General features: G+C 44.3%; 1 protein-coding gene across 1 annotated transcript in view; it reads left to right on the top strand.

Moving 5' to 3' along the window:
• antxr2a (ANTXR cell adhesion molecule 2a) overlaps nucleotides 1-19,968 on the top strand; it is a 179,091-nt gene extending 159,123 nt beyond the window's left edge. The window contains exon 17 of the mRNA XM_079568130.1: nucleotides 19,913-19,968. Coding sequence (XP_079424256.1) covers nucleotides 19,913-19,951 — 39 coding nt within the window. The 3' untranslated portion in view covers nucleotides 19,952-19,968. The remainder of the gene's footprint in view (nucleotides 1-19,912) is intronic.
• The last annotated feature ends 3,225 nt before the right edge of the window (nucleotides 19,969-23,193 follow it).

Consider the following 23,193-nt stretch of genomic DNA (forward strand, 5'->3'; position numbering starts at 1 on the left):
ACCGCAGCTATTTGGCGGGGGGCCCCTCTCGCGGCTCAGCGCGGGCCCCGCGTTTGGACCAGGCCCCTCCATTAGAGCCATCTGTGCCCGGCTGCTCCGTCTGCGCTGCGCCGAAGCCCGGCCAAAAAAGCGGTGGCATTTCTCTGGAACGCAGAGGCGCCCGTGCTGCCAATGACGCGCACTTCCAGCGGACAAAAAGCTCGGCAGGAGCGGGAGGCGTCCGGAGGGGGGGGGGAGGCACGAGGAGCGGGAGGCGTCCGGGAGGGGGAGGCGAATGAGAGGCCAATATGCTGAAGGTGCACGTCATTGTCTCTGGAGGAGAACATGATGCACATTTTCAAGTGGGACATTTTTCATGGGAATTAGCACGAGTGAAGGCTGTTTCTCCACAGATTAAAACATGAGAACCTGATTTAATAGTAATTCACTCAAATATCTGTCACAGCAGGTTGCCTGGTTCAGCAAAAGTGCGTGCAGAGCTCCTTAAGCTCCTGCCAGGGCACAGTGACCTGCAGAGTGCTTATGCAGAACAACACAACATGGTTCACATGGTGTCAGGTTGGTATTAGTTCAGGAACGATACAACTCCATTCACTACTTGCACATGACCCATAATGCACTTGACCCATAATGCTTTGCGCCTCGGGGGGCAGCTACGACCTGGAGGCCTTTGAGTGCGAGTGAAGCTACAGCCAAACAATGATGAAAAACACCTTCTGCTGTGCTCGTTATTGCTCCAACAATTAAAAACATAATCCGGAACTACAAAGCTCTGCACACGAGGTTAACCGGAGCTTTTTTCCCGATCGACTTTTCAAAATCAACAGTTAAAAAGCTACAGATTTTCTTAAGCTTTGGTTTAGTGGAATTGATTTTTTTTTTTTTAAAGGTACTTGGAAGATTAATATTAGTCTGTTCGACGACAGCTCGCAACGCCGTATTGTTTACAGCAGCGAACCCCCCAAGGTGCAATGCATTATGGTATTGCGCAAGTAGCGAATGGGAGAAAGACGGTGTTTGTAAGAAATCTCCAAGAAGGAAATTGACAAATGTTTTACCTCACCAGTACGTGGTTGTGATTGGATTCACAAACCCGCTGTGTCATTTTTTTTAATAGTAGAAATCATATCACACTCATGTTTTTGATTATTGTCTCCACTTATGGACAGATTTCAGAGATAATAATTAGACCTTAGTTTGTACACGCTGACAGAGATGACAATGAAGGTTCAGAACGTTTTGGTTTCTTGTAGATTCTCCCAGTAACGGAGATATAATCCAAAAAGTGAGACAAAGATTTTCTATTTTAAACCATAAGAATGACTCCGCCATCATCGTCTAGTATAGGATTTGTCTTCTTTGGGCTCCTTTTCAACCATGTAAACAGACAATGTAAGGCTTTACCTGAAACATGGTGAAAAATGAAATGAACAACTAATGAAATGAAATCCAACCCAAGCCAAACCGAGCAGTTGATTTTATTTATTGTGCAAAAGGACATAGAACGATACTTGGCCTTTTAGATCATAAACGGTGGAAAAGTCACTCCTGTGACAAATGTAGGGCTATGCAATTAATCGAATTTCGATTACAATTTCGATTATTACACTAAACGATTACAAAACTAGCATAATATTTTTTCTTTTTTTTAAATTCAAAGCAGACTTGCGCTGGGATTATTTTGCCTTCCCGTTTCACGTGCCATGGCTCATGCTTTTGCCTGACATAAAAACAAACAGCTCTGTGTGATGATGTCATCAGGCCGCGCTGCTCAGTTTACTTGCGCAGGTGTGAGGGCTGGCCAGCAGGGGGCAGGTGTGAAACAGAGACCTCTCCTTAACTGAGGCAAACTTGAAATCATTTGTACTTTTATGACTGTTCAGAAAACAGAAAATATTCAGCATCGTTTTTGTTATTGATAAATAAATAAATAAATAAAATAAAGACTTTTATTGTAAATGCAACAAAAAAATCATGATTTTAATTATGACAAAAATAATTGTGATTAGTATTTTTTTCAATAATCGAGCAGCCCTAGAAAAATGGATTTAAACTGGCATTCATCTGTTGGATTGAAGCGTCCCAGGTGATGGCGATGGTTTTACACTTTTCCTTTGACTTTTCTTGAACACTTGTACTTCTGGACACTTCAGGTCGGTTACAGCTGCTGAAAATGGCAGCACTGGCAGATGATGGATTCCTGGTGGCTCCACACTTTGACTTTTCTTGTCATCTCACTTCTTTACGACCCCGTTGGCAACAAAACGTTTGATGGTTCTCTGTCCCATCCCGATGTCTGTTGAAATTTCAAAAGCTCTGCATCAGTTTTGAGATTGAAAATGTGAAGAAAAAATGAAAATGTGGTCAAAGAGCTCACTTCCATAATAATCGTGAGACAAATTTGTGTTGTATGGCAGACAAAACTCAGCCACATTTCAGGTTTAAACTCATTTTCCTGTGTACACGTTTTGGAGTAAATGTATTTGTGACTGCAGTGCTTTAGAGATGAGTGTTTTTCAATTGATGAGCTGCACACAAACTTACTGTAGGTTGAGAGAGTTCCACCTTTCGTACGTGAACAGCTTGATTTTCTTTCCTCTTGTGCTGAAGTTTGAAGGTGTTTCGTTGTGATGTTTTCAGTCCGGCGCTGGTTTTAAAGTTAAAGTGAGGAGGCGTTTGAGAGGTGCAGATGGAAACAGTTTTGTCCTGAAGGCGCTCTGTCAGCTCCGCGTTCGGCCCACTGTTCTCTGCCTACTCTGTCTTTGAGGGACGCATCGTGCAAAAATCAACTTACTGAAGGTTCTTGAGCGCGTTGTAACGTCCTCTGGTCAAAACACATGCCCGGAGTTGTCGCGGTTCACTTCATTCATGCAGGTTTAAGTTAAATTATTTTTGCTTTCTCCTGCCAGAGCACTCCGTTCTCCAGGATTTTGCTGCGTAATACGTGTCTTCCGCTCCGTCCATAAGCAAACAAGCGCCATCGATTTTCAGCCTTCAGCTGAAAATTATCCCCATACAATTGAATAGGAAACACGGGCGCAATACTAACGCATGGGAAAGTATAATGTTTTGTCCTTTTCATGGCATTTATATAATTCCTGTTGTTTCTTTTTCATCATCATCTCATAGGATGAAGTTTAGTGGCCACTGGATGTGTATGTGAGCCACAAAAAGCAGGAACTTCACTCAATATGAGTTATCATTTAGCTCAGAGGAAACTTTTTAACGCTAATTTTTATCTCAAGTAAAATCTCAAACTAGGGTTGGGCGATGTCCCCTTAATTGGCCGTTGACGATGTTTACAGTGAACCATCGTGATGGACGATGATATCGTCCATTTCTCATTATAAGCATTTTTAAATACATTTACATAGCTTATATAGAAGCTGCATATTACTATGTATGTTAGGAAAATGTGAGATTGCATGATAAATGGATCTAAACTAAACATGATCTGAACAGAGTCATGGAACACGACTTTTGCAACAGAAATGTGTTAAAACTCGTGCGTAAAAGTGTGAGAGGAGTAAGACTTATTCGTCAACTCCTCCTCAATAAGGCTCTCATCACACTAATACAAATGTAAGTCGGCGCTTATTATTTGCATTTGCTCAATTTTAACGTAATGTTTAAGAAACAGTGGGTGAACGGGTCAATACAGTATGTACACGTTTGCACAACCCTATCTCAAACGGTCTGTACATTCATTCATGATTTCTAACAAGGCTTTGACAGAAGCCTAAATGTTGATGACAGGTGGAAACATCTGGATCTTTCATAATTTGCGATGTTTGAGGCTAATGCTAACAACTGTAGGATACATACATTGAGCAGGCTAATGCTAATAGACTCTGAAAAGTTTCCGGACTAGCTGACTTGCTAACTGTCCGCATAATAAGGATTGAACGCCCCTTCTACTTTTTCATTCTGTGGTCCTCAGTGGCTTTTCAAGCTGCTGCCGTTAGCGGGTGTAGCTTTGGGATGGCAGCGCTGCGGGCCGGAGCCACTGCCGATTCAGAACCGCCTTTAGTCATGGAATCCGATCCTATCCTATACTCCCCAAATGCCTGGATTGGCTACAGATACTGAGTATCGGATCAGGACGTCCCCAGGGGTGTCTTTTCGGCCCGGGAGTTTAATCATGTAGACCGACCCAAAGAGTTTCAGCTCAAGTGGTAGGGCGTTAGCTTTATACGTCAAAAGTGGTGAGATGGGTTCCTGCTGATGACACTTTCTCGGCACCAAGTGATGTAGATGAAAAATATATTATTTATCCACTTTTTCTGCATTCATATCTTTCACCTGCCTTTTCTTCCTTACATTTTTTATAGGGATGCACCGATACCGATACCAGTATCGGGTATCGGGCCGATACCACAGGCTTGTACTCATACTCGTACTCATTCATGAGGTCCCGATACCAGAAACCGATACCATTTGACGTGCGGTGAGCGCACCTACGAGGCACAGCTCTCAGCTGAGGAGAGAAGAAGCAACAAACTGGAGAATTGTTTAGTGGAAATACAATAATCCACATAGAGCTGACTTTATTACAGACGACACTCCCTAAATCAGAGTCTGTGCTGGATTTAATCAAAGCTAAATGTTGTTAGTGCTGCAGCGTCTGCAGTGTTTACAATATACAGGCTAACGTTGCTAACTCGCGGCTAGCGCAGTTTTGGCCATTCTGACGCCGTTTTAAGCCCAGGGGTTTATTCTTCTGAAAAACTAACCCAGCGACTAAAAAAGTCCTCAGAAAATCCAATTAAAAGACAAACAGCATGTTTATATTGAGCCAAAATGAGCTGCAGCAGAACAATGAAAACGCTGTAGCTTCTCGCTAAGTTGCTACAAACACACGAGAAAATCCACACGGAGCTGAAGTAAAGACGAAAAGAGACGTAAGAGTAACGTCTAAATACTATTGTTAAATAAAAACACATAAATGAATAAAGCACAGGCATTGGGAGCTTTAGGACATGGGCTTTTCTGTCTATGATGGACAGTGCAATAAAAATAAAAAATTATATTGAATGAAAATAAAAATAAATAAATAAATGGCATCAGCACAATTCTAATACAGCTGCTCTTAAATGTGTCGCCTACTTTACTTAAAGGAAATGTAAATGAGTAAATTTGCTAATTACAAACCAATCTGCTGTGGAAAAAAGTAAAAATGTTGAAGAAAATGCCTTGTACTCGTATCGGTATTCGGTATCGGCGAGTACTTAAATCCAAGTACTCGTACTCGTATCGGTTTTAGAAAAAGTGGTATCGGTGCATCCCTAATTTTTTACTCACGCAGACACTTCTCAGTCTCGATTGGACTGCACCAACTTGAACTAAAGCGGAGGTCTGTTCCACTTAAACACCTCTGAGTTAGTTCAATGTCAAATGTTATCTCCCTGCCACAATGAATGAAAAATTCGATGTGAAAATTCTTTCTAATTTTGATCAGTCGTTATTTGATAGAGTTATATGACAAGCTTGTGTTTCTTCATTTCTGTCTGGAAGAGCAGCCCAGGCTCCTGCTGCAGTAAAAGCCTTTAGGCCTGGAATAGCACAATGTGAGTCTGTTATTACAGTGATAGTGTGGAAGTCTAAATGTTTTGCAAATTTTATGAAATGGGCAAAATAGACCACCTGCTCTTGCATTTTGATGTGAGTAGACTAATGTATATATATTGCTTTTGTGAAGTCCCTCATTCCCAGATCTCAGCAACTAATCGGAGTCTAGTATCCTCCCGCATTGACCAATGAGACGAGCTTTTCCTGTGAGCCGGCATGTCGGGTCCAATCAGGAGAGAGGGGGAGGAGCTTGATTATATACTTTTGAAAATTCTTTTCCTGCTTTCCTTTTTTTGCAAACCGAGAGGGGCTTTCTGGTTAAAGAGGGGAGGAATTTGATTGTTTCCTTGCAAATTTGACTCCATCTCGCCTCCTCACTTTTCAAATTTACAAACTATCACTTTAATTTGTTATTTTATATCGACGGCCCAAGAGCACCATGGCCCACCGGGAAACGTCCGGACTCCCCCGATTACCCGGCACGCCTTTGGACGACCCTCACGGAAAGAATGTCTTGCAAAACCTCTGGTCTTGATCCAGCCGTGTTTGTCCAGGGGAACACACACTTCCTGTCCCGTTTCTCCACAAATCGGTGCACGTGAGCGCGATCTTTTGTCCCTTTTTGATAAAAACAAAAAAAAAGGACCTCGGTAACGGCGTCTCTTGTGTGTCTCGAGCGCTCTTCTCAGGAGCATCATGTGCTTGGCTCCCTCTCAGGTGGCAGTGATTCCCCCACAGCCCAGATGGCGCCGCTGAGTGCGCAGTGGGCACGGGACGGCGATGCCCGTTCCCTGGCTCCGGCCGGTCCCCCGTGCAGCTGCGCTCCGCCGATCGCCGTGTCAGCTCCTAATGCCGTCAACACGGGCGCAGGAGGCGGAGGGGGGGGGAGAGCGGGGGGCGACGGCGAAATGTTACGGTCGTGGATTATCCATCGACCGCAGACATAAGGGATTCTGAAGCGTGGCCTCACCCGTTTCCTCTCTTTTCCCCGACGCTAAAAACATGCACAATAGGCTCTCATCTGAAGCCGGGACTCCCCCTGAGGATAGGGACAAACGTAATTGAATGGGGTCAGTGTAATAAATACGATGTTAGCGTGGCAGCTGTCAACCAGCGGTGCTCAAAGTACTTGATTTCACTACTTCAGCAAAAGTACAGCTATTACCGCTCAGGTAGTACTCCAATAAAAGTAAAAGTATTTTATCTTTCAAATGTAGTGGAGGAAAAGTGGGACATTTTTCAATACAAATACTACTCGAGTAAAGTACAGATCTTGAATAACTGTACTTAAGTGCAGTACTGTAGTAAATTTACTTTGTTACTGACCAACTCTGCTAATATAAATGCAAAAAAATTATGTAGGATAACGTAACAGCTCAAATAAAATGTAAACTATTAAACTGTTTGATTGGACAGTTCAGGGTGAAAGAAGGTGGAGAGACATTCAGCAAATTGTCATAACAAAACTCACGAGAACCGTCAAATTATTGTTCAATAAACATGAAACAATCCTGTAACGATGAAATTATGAACAAAACAAGTCGCTTTTCCAAATGCTGATGTTTCTACACTGTTATTGAAGATACAGATAGTGAAAGGAATGTACGTACTCTGGAAAAAGCTCGCGACCCACTGAAAATGGTTTCACCCACTTTTGAGTCCTGACTCCCAACCAACCAGTTGATAAAGGACCCCAAAAAATACCACTACAGTCACTTAGGTAAAGGCTATGGTGAACTACATTGGCCTCACTGGGAAATTTGAGCCTGGGCGACCTCACTGCAGGGCTCGGGGCCATCTCAGTATAATGAGTGGAGGATTCACCTATTGTGCCTGTTTGGAAACCTGCGCAGACACGGGAGAAAATTTAAACTCCACTCCAGGGCAGCATAGTGGTAAGTGCGAGCGCTTCACAACTAGAACGAGGAGCCTTCCTGCGTGGAGCTAGCATGTTCTCCTCGTGTCCGGGTACTCCGGTTTCCCCTAAAAACATGCACAATAGGGATGAATGGTGGTAGTGAGAGGCGAGCAGCCGCAACAGCGCTCATGTCAGTCTACCCCAGGGGAGACTGAAGCTACATGCGGAGCTCACCACCATGTGTGGAGTGAATGAAGAACACATCTCTGACACTGTGAAGCGTTTTGGGCGACTTGTCCAGCCTGGGAATTGAACCCGGGACCTTCACCACAGAGTCTGGAGGGAAGGAATAATGGCTACAGTGGGTAGGCAACATCAGGCCTGGGTGCCAAATACGGCCCTAAAACTACATCTCCTGGCCCCCAAGATGATTTTGAAAAATTTAATTACACCAAATAATTAGTGTGATCTAAACAATACTGCCTGTTCCTTTAAAACACCAACGGAGAAAACCCAGAACCTTATTTTGGATGTAGTGGTTGAATAATAAAACACATTGTAATCCAGTGTTAAGTTCTGTTAAACATCCATCCATCCATCTTCTTCCACTTGTCCGTTTCCATGTTGTGGGGGCAGCTGTTGGAGTTGCCCAAATCACATTGCACCAGCCCCTTATGGCTCCCCCTGCAGGTGGTGGGCCCACAGAAGGACGGCCTCATGGTTCTAACCCGGGCCTGTTTGTCTCTCATAAGGGGGTTCTGTTAAACAAATGTACACTTTTTGAGAATTTGAAACCTCCTGTTGATGATGTTTTGGACCTTACATTTTGTATTTTCACCGAACTTAAGGAGTAAATGAAATTGATCAGTGACATTATTTTCAAAGATTGTTGATTAAAGCGACCTTAAGACACATTTATTTGTTCAAGCTTTTAATTAGCTACTTTTGGGCTGCTATGATTTCTGTGTTGTTTTGACCCCTTTTTATATTGTATGTAATTTCTGCTTTTACTGTGTTGTGAAGCACTTTGTGGCCTTTGCCTGTGAAAGGTGCTATATAAATAAAGATTACTTGCTTACTTACTTACTATTTAATACCAGCTGAAGAGTGTTTGTACTTGTGCTTGGCCCTACAGCGCCACAGCCGCGCTTTGTGAAACTTGTCGACACCGGCTTGTAAAGCACAATCCAAATGAACAAACGGCAACTCTTTCTGGTTTAAACAGTTGTTGCTGCAGTGGCTCTTTCTGGGTGAACGCGCCTCATGAGCCGAGCCGTGCGCGGAGCGGGAACAGTCTAAATCCTGGAGCTTATCACCGCGGCACAGCCATCTTTCGGCGGCTCCTCGTGTCCAGATGGGCCGCCTCCATCCCCCCCTCTGTTTAAGAAATGTGACAAACTTTTATAAATCTATTAATGCCCTCCGCCAAGGCAAACACGGGAATCCGCCTTGGTTTATTTTTGATACTTCTCTTCCCCGATAAATCCGCGCCGAGGAATTTGTAACGAAGAACAGAAACATGACGGCAAACAACGCAGACACTTTGCTTAAATTTAGCAGTTTTTTGTTGTTGTCGGGATTTCGCAAAAGTGTCCAAGTTTCTAAACCAGGATTACGCGTAAAAATATCTCGGTTTAGAGAAACTTCTTGGTGACATTTCTTGTAGGATTTTGAAATAATTGTTTAAGGTTAGACGCTGCAGGTGCAAAGGGAAAACTTTGGCTGCAAAAATGGCCCAAACTGACAAAATCAAAATGATAGATTGAGCCAGGTTTGAATTTATGCTTTGATTTTATTGATATATTTGTGATAAAGACTTTTTTCCAAGTGGATTTTTGATCTTTAGTTTTTGAATAAGTGAAACTGAACTAGCTTAAAAACCTGAAAATGTTTTTGTGTTGAAAGTGTCCGTGTGTGTGTGAATCGAGGGGTTCATTGAGGGCTTGGGGGAGGATCAGGCCCAGAGCTGCACAAACCAAACGTCCCGGAGGCAAACATGTCAGAGAGGGGCGGCCAACGTGGACCTCTGCCTCCTCGGTCAACACCACGACAGCTGACCAGCGGGGCTAACAGAGCGCTAAAGCCGCGAGCTAATGCCGAGCTAACACGGCGAGCTAGCCAACGCAGCGGTTAATACACACGCGGCGAGCTCTCTCAACACGAGCCCCGCGATCAAAGATGGCCGGCCTTTGTTTTCCGCGGAAAATCTGGTTTAATCAACCCTCAACAATCCTCAGTATCGATTTTTTTCTCTCTCTTTTCTAACAATCAAACAGTTGAGTTTTGCTTTTATGTCCGAGTTTCTGTCGGCGTACTGTACTTAACTGTACATTTACTGTACATACACCAGGGCAGTGCACCGGCTTTGTCCAGCAGGCGGCGCTGTGTGGAGGACAGTCCCTTGTTTCAACTTCCTGAAAACCTTTGGATGTCGGGGATTTATGAGGCATTTTCAGGCGGATTCTAGAGTAAAAGTCATTACAATTATTAAATATAAATGTAAGAATATACAGTACCGACTAGGCGCGTTTCTAGCAACTATCGCTCCAGTGTTCTAATGGTACATTGTGTTAGCTAATCGCGTTAGAGGCTAATACGTTTGTTGTGTGACGTCACGACTTCCGCTTCCGGGTCCTTACAGACCGGCCAATGTGTAGGAAAAAAACATAAAAACTCTTTAAAAAAAACAATCAATATTTCTGAAACTCAACGGAGAGTTACTGAACCTACTTATTTCTCAGAGTCATTAGCCAAAAATGCCGCACCTACTGCTTAAAAAAGTAATGTTTATTAAAGTCACTACTTCCGGGGTTAGCGTAGCTGCTGCACCGTTAGCATTTATCTCCGCTAACCTGGATGTAGCAATTTTGGTAAATATTACTTTTATAGCAGTAGGTGCATTTTTGGCTAATGGGCCTGATAAATAAGTATGTTCAGTAACTCTCTGTTGAGTTTCATAAATATTGATTGTGGTTTTAAAGACTTTTTTGTAGTTTCTCCCGGGACCCGGAAGTAGAGCTGTAAGATGGTTAATATCTCTGTCACTGGGAGAATCCACATGAAAATAAAACTGTCTCAAAGTCCATTGTCTTGTCTGTCTGCATATATAAACAAATGTCCAATTATTTACTCCACAATGTGTCCAAAACAATGACAATATTTACAAAAATGAGCATGATGATGTGGCGGATGTGTGAATCCAATCACTGCCAAATAATGATGAGTTACAATATTTGTCAATATTTTCTTTCTGGTGATTTCTTACAAATGCTGTATCTCTCTCATAGTCTTCTATTGTACTCTGCTCTCCATCTGAAATGACGACATCATCACATTCTGTGACATGATGATTAGAAAACCCTCGTGCAATTCGGGCGTTCTGCTCTCTCAAAATTTCATCCGATGGGCGGGGGAGCGACTGAATTTTGCGTCGCATTATGGGTGGCATTTGACTTCGCAACTTCCGGTTCTGTCTGCCGGAGCGTTTTCGTTCGCTCTGCTTCATCTTCTTCTAAAAAAGGAATACAATTCTGTAGCTGATATTTAAGACGGCAGACTTTGACTGTTCCGACTCCCTACATTTGGGGTTCGTACCTCCCGCCTCCCCTCCTGCCTTCAGCGGACACTCAGCCACACACTGCCCCGCTGTCCGGTCTCCCGCCCGGCTCGGAGCCTCCAAGGCCGGGGCGGGATAGCTAACCGCTAACGTGGGTACCATTGTCACTAATGGCACAAATAATCGTCCTTTATTCAGACATATGGGCTGGATATGTGCTTAAATACTGGGGAGATCCTCATGTAGACCATGGATATAGCTATAGTTAATGATCCAGAGGACATGGCAGTAACAAAGAGGGACTAGTTATTACAGAAGGGTTTTTTTTCAGTCAAGAGCTCCTTCCTGCCCCTCAGAGCACATTTAAAATCCCTCGCCCCTGACGTCTTAATCAATCAGTGGTTTTGTAAAGCCCAACATCACAACAGGAGTCGCCTCACAGGGCTGCACAAACCATTAAGGCAATAAAACAGAACAGAAAAGTCTCCATCGCGCTCGGTCTGAATGCCGTATGCTAGCAACAGGAAGTGCGCTCCACAACAAACAGCGCCGCCCAGTGGATGAAATTTTGGGAGAGCAGAACGCAATTATGCTCGCACTGCTGAGCTGTAGAACTGGCCTGGATGACCCCAAACCTTTGAACAGTAGTGTAAATGTTGCAAAACCTCAGGGCTGTTTTCTCCAAATTAGGTTTTGATGTTTTTATTTTTGACGGGGACAGTGCACAACATCACACTGTCCAAGACAAAGTCAGGACAGATGCTTGGTGCCAGGTTATAGCACAATATGCTCATTTACACCTGTAGTCCCTGGGCAGGTTAGTGTATAGAAAGAAAACGTATACATTTACGGAACTCAATTGAAATGTGACCACGTAGTATAGGATTATGTAGGAAAGTACTCTCGTCCGCCTTTCTTTGCGGTCCACGGGGCGAGCGAGCGAGCGAGCGAGGGCCGTTCCTGGAGCGGCGGTTTGACCGTATTGCGCCGCACCTGCTCGGCGCCGCTCACCGTAAAACCACCAAATCCGCCGCGCTCCCGGGCCGCGGCCAAGTGGGCATCTGCCGGGCCCGCGCTGTTGACTGAGGGGGATTAGCCGCGGAGCTAACACGGCGCCGGGCTTACGGTGCAGAGAGCAGCGCGAGCGAACGGCCAAGTGCTGAGCGGGAACGGAGGAAATAACGGAGCGGATTCTGAGGGAGAGAAATGCGGCAGCAGTGCTTTGGAACTAAAGACCTTCAATGGCATTAAGGCGGCACGCTGCAGGTGAAAAAAATGATTAAATGTAGAGATAGGAACTTGCTGATATTTTCTGCGACAAAATCCAAATAGTGGATAGAGCCAGGTTTAAATGTATTATACTCTTAAAGCAGTACTAAGCAACTCTTGCCCCTAGAGGCCATAAGCGCAACTGCAGGTGTCGTAGCATGTTGCGATTTTTTATTCTTATTAATTGTCTTGGAGAGTAAATACTACACTGACAGGAAAGGCGAAGGGAGAGAGGGATATTTTACATCCAATTGTACAATGGAAATATTTTTTTTCACTCAAACTTGGCTGTAAATACTGTTTTAAGTGACGCTAGCCTGCAGTTAGCTTTGCCCGTTAGCCTGTTAGCTTCTTCTTTGTGATTCCATTAGAGTGTATTGGTGGCTTCGGTCCGGTGGCAGTCAAGTTGCAAGTGTGGTTTTCTGGCCAGAGACACCAGGGGGAGATGAAAGACCCCCCAATCATCCCATTAACACTTGTATTACCCCCACAGGGACTACGGAAAGGATTAATTATGGTAAACACTTTACTTAGTACTGCTTTAAAGCAGTACTAAGTAACTCTTGCCCCTAGAGGCCATAAGCGCAACTGCAGGTGTCGTAGCATGTTGCGATTTTTTAACTTATTAATTGTCTTGGAGAGTAAATACTACACTGACAGGAAAGGCGAAGGGAGAAAGGGATATTGTACATCCAATGATACAATGGATTAAAAAAAATTCACTCAAACTTGGCTGTAAATACTGTTTAAAGTGATGTTAGCCCGCAGTTAGCTTTGCCCTTTAGCATGTTAGCTTCTTCTTTGTGATTCCATTAGTGTGTATTGGTGCTTCAGGGCTGGAGGCAGTCAAGTTGCAGGGAGAGATGAAAGACCCCCCAATCATCCCATAAACACTTCTGTATTACCCCCACAGGGACTATGGAAAGGATTTATTATGGTAAACACGTTACTTTGTACTGCTTTAAAGGTCAGAGTATAATAAAGACCGAACTCGCCCTTTGCAATCTTTATTCTCAGACGTTTTGTCGCTTTGAGCCGTATATTTCCAGGAAGTAACTCCAACATGGCTGTGTCGCTCCCTGGTCGTTCCCACGCTTATTCATTCACAAATACTGACAGGTTTGGTGTCCACGTGTAGCACGAAAGGCTGTGACCGAGATGACGCCGTAATCAAACATTTCCTTTGTGGGAGACAGCAGCGGCTACAGACAGGAGAAATATACACAGGGCGCATGTGCAGACAAAGTGACTAAACTTTAGGGCCGTTTTGTCTCCACTCTTTAACAACATCTGCACTTTTGTCGATCCATAAGACTCCACACTTTACAGGCTCGGACTTTGCAATATTTGGAAGGTTTTTTCACACATGTTTACATACAGTCCCGATCAAATTGATTTGAAAGCATGAAAGCTTGATTGAAAGCAACATATAAACTGAAATGCTGAATTGCTGCTGATCAAAAGTTTAGGACGACATGCCTTTATGGCTTTAAGACCAAATCTGTGCATTCACTGTAATTCTGTGTCAGGTGTTCACACTGTCATGACTTTGTCCTGATGGCAAAGGCAAAAATAAATAAATAATTGGATGGTTGAGCTGAGATAGGTTGAACATATAATGTCACAAGCTCTGAGCCAGAGGACCTGATTGCCTGATTGACCCTCGACCCACATTAAGACCGTTACTGGAGCCGAATGCAGCCCAATAACCAGTGGTCCCACAGACAAGACCTCAGTCAAAAGATTCATTATGGCGCCCCCTCTCTGTGGGGCAGAGAAAACATCTCAGGTGGATTTTCTTGTGATGCCAGGACCATCAAGGTTATATTATTCTCATCAGAGAATATAACTTTCCTCCACCTCTCATTGTCCCATGTTTGGTCTGTCTCCAAAGTCCAAACAGACAGTTCTGTGGCTCAAAGAGACGAGGCCTTTGAAGATGTTTGCTGTTTTTGAATGACTTCAGTCACAGATTTGGGTCGAGGATCCTCCAGCCAATCAGATCCTCAGAGCTGGGGACATTATTCGGGTCTTCTGTTTTGTTCTATATCCCTCAGGATTTGTTTTGTCTCACTCCCATTTCTTGTTGCTGCAGATTGAAGTTCTACTTCTACCATCCATGTATAATGTGCATTTTCGGCATTTTTCAACTGGTCTTAAACTTTTGATGCCGACTGTGTCTACTTCCTGAACCGTAAAAAACAACAACAAAAAACAGACGGAATCAGAATTTAAAAATTACAATTTTTCAGTTAGAAATAGTATATTAGAGCAGAGGTTCCCAAATTTTTGGTCCGCGACCCCCAAAATGACTAGACCAACATCTCAGGACCACCCACTGTGAAATGTAATTAATATTCAGAATCATTTAATATTAATGTTTGTTTTGACATTTGGCTTCATTTCACTAAAATATGTGGCTTTCAATCACAAATACATTAAATCGATTGTCATGAATTAAAAAAAATATTGTCTTGAAAACGTCTCGTGACCCAAACCCCAGTGTGTCCCGAACCACACTTTGGGAACCCCTGTATTTGTGTCTTGTGCCCTTGTGCACGACACTTAAATCAAATACATCATATACAGTGAGTAGCTTTCAATAACTAGATCCCAAACCACTCTCTGAAACCACACCATCCATTATTCACATGTGTTTGCTGAAAATAAAGCCTTTTTTAATGTGAAAGGATGAAATGATCTACTGGAGATCCATAAAATAAATACACTTCCCTTTTTCACCCTCAGCGTCTCGCCTTAAACGCTACAATCATCAGCAATCTGTTGGCTTTATTTTGCCATAAACAGACTTTCCTTTGCTTACATTTCATAAAGTCGTGCCAGAACAACAAATATAATAAAACTCTGACCAAATGGATGGTGAGTGTCTATATTTATCACGTGTTTGAAAGGATCTGCCTGAGCCTCCCCGTCAGAGCATGGTCTTTGTGCAGTCAGAGAGCTCCCTCTTGGTGCCATTGTCTTCACTGTCTCAGCTCCACACTCCCTTTATACAACCACACACAACCACACACATACAACCACACACATCACACACACACAACTACACACATCACCTACATACAACCACTCACATCACCCACATACAACCACACACATCACCTACACACAACCACACACATCACCTACACACAACCACACACATCACCTACACATAACCACACACATCACCTACACACAACCACACACATCACCTACATACAACTACACACATCACCTACATACAACCACACACATCACCTACACACAACCACACACATCGCCTACACACAACCACACACATCACCTACACATAACCACACACATCACCTACACACAACCACACACATCACCTACACACAACCACACACATCACCTACACACAACCACTCACATCACCTACACACAACCCCACACATCACCTACACACAACCACACACATCACCTACACACAACCACACACATCACCTACACACAACCACACACATCACCTACACACAATCACACACATCACCTACTTACAACCACACACATCACCTACATACAACCACACACATCACCTACATACAATCACTCACATCACCTACACACAACCACACACATCACCTACACACAATCACACACATCACCTACATACAATCACTCACATCACCTACACACAACCACACACATCACCTACACACAACCACACACATCACCTACATACAACCACACACATCACCTATATACAACCACTCACATCACCTACACACAACCACACACATCACCTACATACAACCACTCACATCACCTACATACAACCACACACATCACCTACATACAACCACACACATCACCTACATACAACCACACACATCACCTACACACAACCACACACATCACCTATATACAACCACACACATCACCTACATACAACCACACACATCACCTATATACAACCACTCACATCACCTACATACAACCACACACATCACCTACACACAACCACACACATCACCTACATACAACCACACACATCACCTACATACAACCACACACATCACCTACACACAACCACACACATCACCTATATACAACCACACACATCACCTACATACAACCACACACATCACCTACACACAACCACACACATCACCTACATACAACCACACACATCACCTACGTACAACCACACACATCACCTACACACAACCACACACATCACCTACACACAACCACACACATCACCTACACACAACCACTCACATCACCTACATACAACCACACACATCACCTACATACAACCACACACATCACCTACATACAACCACACACATCACCTACACACAACCACACACATCACCTACATACAACCACACACATCACCTACACACAACCACACACATCACCTACATACAACCACTCACATCACCTACACACAACCACACACATCACCTACATACAACCACACACATCACCTACACACAATCACACACATCACTTACACACAACCACACACATCACCTACACACAACCACACACATCACCTACACACAACCACTCACATCACCTATATACAACCACACACATCACCTACATACAACCACACACATCACCTACATACAACCACACACATCACCTACATACAACCACACACATCACCTACATACAACCACTCACATCACCTACACACAATCACACACATCACTTACACACAACCACACACATCACCTACACACAACCACACACATCACCTACATACAACCACACACATCACCTACATACAACCACACACATCACCTACATACAACCACTCACATCACCTACATACAACCACACACATCACCTACATACAACCACACACATCACCTACACACAACCACACACATCACCTACATACAACCACTCACATCACCTACACACAACCACACACATCACCTACATACAACCACACACATCACCTACATACAACCACACACATCACCTACATACAACCACACACATCACCTGCACACAACCACACACATCACCTACATACAACCACTCACATCACCTACACACAACCACACACATCACCTACATACAACCACACACATCACCTACACACAATCACACACATCACTTACACACAACCACACACATCACCTACACACAACCACACACATCACCTACACACAACCACTCACATCACCTATATACAACCACACACATCACCTACATACAACCACACACATCACCTACATACAACCACACACATCACCTACATACAACCACACACATCACCTACATACAACCACTCACATCACCTACACACAATCACACACATCACCTACACACAACCACACACATCACCTACACACAACCACACACATCACCTATATACAACCACACACATCACCTACATACAACCACACACATCACCTACATACAACCACACACATCACCTACACACAATCACACACATCACTTACACACAACCACACACATCACCTACACACAACCACACACATCACCTACACACAACCACTCACATCACCTATATACAACCACACACATCACCTACATACAACCACACACATCACCTACATACAACCACACACATCACCTACATACAACCACACACATCACCTACATACAACCACTCACATCACCTACACACAATCACACACATCACTTACACACAACCACACACATCACCTACACACAACCACACACATCACCTACATACAACCACACACATCACCTACATACAACCACACACATCACCTACATACAACCACTCACATCACCTTCATACAACCACACACATCACCTACATACAACCACACACATCACCTACACACAACCACACACATCACCTACATACAACCACTCACATCACCTACACACAACCACACACATCACCTACATACAACCACACACATCACCTACATACAACCACACACATCACCTACATACAACCACACACATCACCTACACACAACCACACACATCACCTACATACAACCACTCACATCACCTACACACAACCACACACATCACCTACATACAACCACACACATCACCTACACACAATCACACACATCACTTACACACAACCACACACATCACCTACACACAACCACACACATCACCTACACACAACCACTCACATCACCTATATACAACCACACACATCACCTACATACAACCACACACATCACCTACATACAACCACACACATCACCTACATACAACCACACACATCACCTACATACAACCACTCACATCACCTACACACAATCACACACATCACTTACACACAACCACACACATCACCTACACACAACCACACACATCACCTACACACAACCACACACATCACCTATATACAACCACACACATCACCTACATACAACCACACACATCACCTACATACAACCACACACATCACCTACACACAACCACTCACATCACCTACATACAACCACGCACATCACCTACACACAACCACACACATCACCTACACACAACCACACACATCACCTACACACAACCACACACATCACCTACATACAACCACACACATCACCTACACACAACCACACACATCACCTACACACAACCACACACATCACCTACATACAACCACGCACATCACCTACACACAACCACACACATCACCTACACACAACCACACACATCACCTACACACAACCACACACATCACCTACACACAACCACACACATCACCTACACACAACCACACACATCACCTACACACAACCACACACATCACCTACATACAACCACACACATCACCTACACACAACCACACACATCACCTACACACAACCACACACATCACCTACACACAACCACGCACATCACCTACACACAACCACACACATCACCTATACACAACCACACACATCACCTACATACAACCACACACATCACCTACACACAACCACACACATCACCTACACACAACCACACACATCACCTAAATACAACCACACACATCAACCCTTTCTGTAACTGTCACTGTGCAGTGTGCAACATTGTTAAAGAGATGCAAGTTGGTCATTTTTATACTCACTACTGCCACCTCAGGTCTAATGCGTAACTGCAGCTTTTATATTAAGCTCGTGCATGACGGCACTTCGGACTCGAATTAACACCTTTTTGAGTGACAGGATTTTAGAGGCAGTTGAGGTGAACAGGTCTGAGATCATTCTACACATTAGTTTAGTTAGTCCCTTTAAACATCTAAATTATTTATACTGTATTTGGATTGAGCTAATAAAACAACCACAAATCCGTAGGTGGCCTCTGTTCTTCTTGTGCAGCAGGACCTACAAGAAAATCTATATTACCTAAATATTACCTAATTTTTTTTATTTTTTATATATCAATCGATTTGACCTACTAACTCGATTTTTTTCCCAGTCCTACACATCTCAAAGTTTTGTACATTTTTTCCATTTGGTTCAACGCTTTTGTGTTTTCTTGCAAGAATAATTCATTTGTTCCAATTTTCCACCACATCTTCAACACAGACACTACAGGAGCTCTTCTTCAGCCGAAACCAGGGCCTCATCTGTAGATTTGATTTCCCCTTTTTCAGTTTTGTGCATAATTTGGTTTATTATTACTATGTGAGTGGTGTGACGTTTTCTCTTTTGTCTCTGTGTTTCCAGGGAAGATGCATCAATTTCAGCCGAGTCCCGCATCAGTGAACGAAGCCTCCGCCGCCGCAGCTGAAAACTCCACCATTGTGATTTGGTTTTCATCCCAAACTTTTTTTTTTGTTTTTTTACCGCTTTCACTCCACCAACTCATTTGGACGAGCTAAGATCTCATTTACTCCTTTCATGACATTTCACGACTTTTTTACCCGTTTATCTCGTTTCAAGTGCGATTTGCTGACACTTTTTGGTACATTTTCTTTAATTGTTTTTATACGTAACTTAAGAATAAATGTACTTTTATGTACTGCACTTAAGCGTCAAGAGGAACTGTACTTTACTGGAGTAATATTTTTGGTACTTTTGTGCATCCCACATTTCAAGTTGTTTTTTATGGAACTTATTTAAACTGATTTGTACTTTCCACTTGGAATACAAAATAGTTCAGTGTATTTTGTAATAATTTTGACCGAGCAACTTTTACTTTTATTAGAGTAATATATATAATATGTTTTTACTTTTACTCGAGTAATGAAGTCATGTTCTTGGTCCAACTCTGCAAAAAAGAGTTTAAAATTGCAGTGCGTCCTCTTTCATTGTTTGGAAATGATACAAAGCAAGTGTATGGCAGGTCTGCCTCCCCTCTCTCTCTCCCCTCTCTCTTTTCTCTTCTCCCTCCTCTCTCTCTTCTCTCTTCTCTTCCCTCTCATTCTACTCTCTCCCGCTCTTCTCCCTCTCTCCTTTCTCTTCACTCTCTCTCCCCTTTCTCTCTCTCTCCTCCCTCTCTCTCCTCCCTCTCTCATCTCTCTCTTTCCTCTCCTCCCTCTCTCTCTTCCCTCTCTCATCTCCCTCTTTCTCTCTCCCCTCTCTCTCTCCTCCCTCTCTCTCCTCTCCCCTCTTTTCTCTCTCTCTCCCCTCTCCTCCCTCTCTCTTCTCTCTCTCCTCTCTTTCTCCTCTCTCTCTCCTCTCTCCTCTCTCCTCCCTCTCTCTTCTCTCGCCTTTCTCTCTCTCCTCTCTCTCCCCTCTCTTTCTCCTCCCTCTCTCTTTCTCCTCCCTCTCTCTTTCTCCTCTCCCCTCTCTCTCTCCTCTCTCCTCTCTCTCTCCTCCCTCTCTCTTCTCTCTCCTCTCCTCCCTCTCTCTCTCCTCTCTCCTCCCTCTCTCTTCTCTCTCTCCTCTCTTTCTCCTCTCTCTCTCCTCTCTCCTCCCTCTCTCTTCTCTCTCTTCTCACCTCTCTCTCCTCTCCCCTCTCCTCCCTCTCTCTCTCCTCTCTCCTCCCTCTCTCTTCTCTCTCTCCTCTCTTTCTCCTCTCTCTCTCCTCTCTCCTCTCTCCTCCCTCTCTCTTCTCTCTCCTCTCGCCTTTCTCTCTCTCCTCTCTCTCCCCTCTCTTTCTCCTCCCTCTCTCTTTCTCCTCCCTCTCTCTTTCTCCTCTCCCCTCTCTCTCTCCTCCCTCTCTCTTCTCTCTCCTCTCACCTCTCTCTCCTCTCTCCCCTCTCCTCCCTCTCTCTCTCCTCTCTCCTCCCTCTCTCTCCTCTCTCCCTTCTCTCTCCTCTCTCCCCTTTCTCTCTCCTCCCTCTCTCTTCTCTCTCTCCTCCCTCTTCTCTCTCCCCTCTCTTTCTCCTCTCTCCCCTCTCTCTCCTCTCGCCTCTCTCTCTCCTCTCTCCTCCCTCTCTCTCCTCTCTCCCTTCTCTCTCCTCTCTCCCCTTTCTCTCTCCTCCCTCTCTCTTCTCTCTCTCCTCCCTCTTCTCTCTCCCCTCTCTTTCTCCTCTCTCCCCTCTCTCTCCTCTCGCCTCTCTCTCTCCTCTCTCCGCTCTCTCTCTCCTCAGATGGATAATGACAGCTCAGTGACAGCTCGCAGACAGGCCACACCCCCCGCGGCGTCGGCAGAAAGCAGCGCCCCGTTCGCCCGCCAAAACCGCCCCGGAACACGAGCTTCGATCGGCACCGCGAAATTATCAGAGCGTTATCGGACCGCGGGACATTCGCAGAGGACGAGGGGGCGAGAGGGGGCGGAGTCAGAGGACTTTGAGCCGCATTGGTGCTTTTTGTGTTTCGACATCACACACACACATAAACCCAGCACTGTGATTATGTTATTCAAAAACTAAACACGATCCAAAATCTGAAAATACCTGACATTTTGGCTTGATTTTTTGATGCATGAAATAGCTTATTGTTGTATGTGAACATAAAATGACAGAAAACTTGCTATACGTTTTTCCCTCATATATATGTTGGTAATGTCCAGCAAAAGTTTCCAATTAATATCTATATTTTTTTTTTTCTATGCACCTGCAACGTCCGGCCTTACTTCAACATTAGAAGTTGAGACTCTGCAGGTGAAGAAGGAACATTTCTGAATTTAAAGATATCGATTTGAAACTTTTCCTGTAGATTCCTGACATAAATATGAGAGAAAAATAAACATTTTCTGTCATTTTATAAAAAATAAAAAAATAAGGCGTTTTATGCCTAAAAATGCCCCAAATTTCCCATATTGTTGCCGACAATTTGCAAAATGGATCAAGCGTTTTTATTTTTGTGACATATTAGTGAAAAACAAGTCCAAGTCTGTAGGAGCTAAACCTATGGAGAATCAGTGACTATTTAAACATGTTATTGTGAAGATTCTGGACTTTTTTGTTTCAAGTTAACCTGAAAATGTAATTAAATGAGTCTCGCCTCAAATAAAAGGTTTTAAGATGTCGGGGCCCGATGGACGGGGGCCCTCCAGCGACCCGGGGCCCTCACGACGCCTCCGCGGCCCAGGCCGGAGCCTCCTCTTCCCCCGTCGCTCCGCCCTAACGTCCCCCTCGTCTCGGAAATGTCAAACTTTAATTAAACTGATTAAATCCAGCAGTAAGCATCAGCCTGTGAAGCCGCTGTCGCCTTCCCCGCCCCGTCTGACGCTGACTGACCCGAAAGCGCTCCCCGAAAACCAGGCCAACTCCGCCCGCCACCGCCGCCGCGACCCGCCCGACGCAAACCCGAAGTAGCAGATCGACGGACGGATAAGCATTGCTCATTTTCGCCCAAATTATCTTTAGGTTTTAAATGGCGCTCAGATATTCCGGCGGAGTTGACGGGCGTGACGAGCAGGTCGCCGGCGCCCGAATGAAACGGCGGCGCAGAGGGGAAGGAAAAACACACAACGCAAACGGGACGAGTGGCGTCGAGCGCCGGTGGAACCTGACAAAAGAAATGTCAACGTTCGTTATCGGAGACGGAAGAATCTGGTTCGGTTTAATGGCAGCGGTTTTGACAAGACGCCGCCGGGCGCAAAACGGCGGCACGAA

The sequence above is a fragment of the Gobius niger genome (genome assembly GCF_951799975.1).
Source record: "Gobius niger genome assembly, chromosome: 1".
Lineage (NCBI taxonomy): Eukaryota > Metazoa > Chordata > Actinopteri > Gobiiformes > Gobiidae > Gobius > Gobius niger.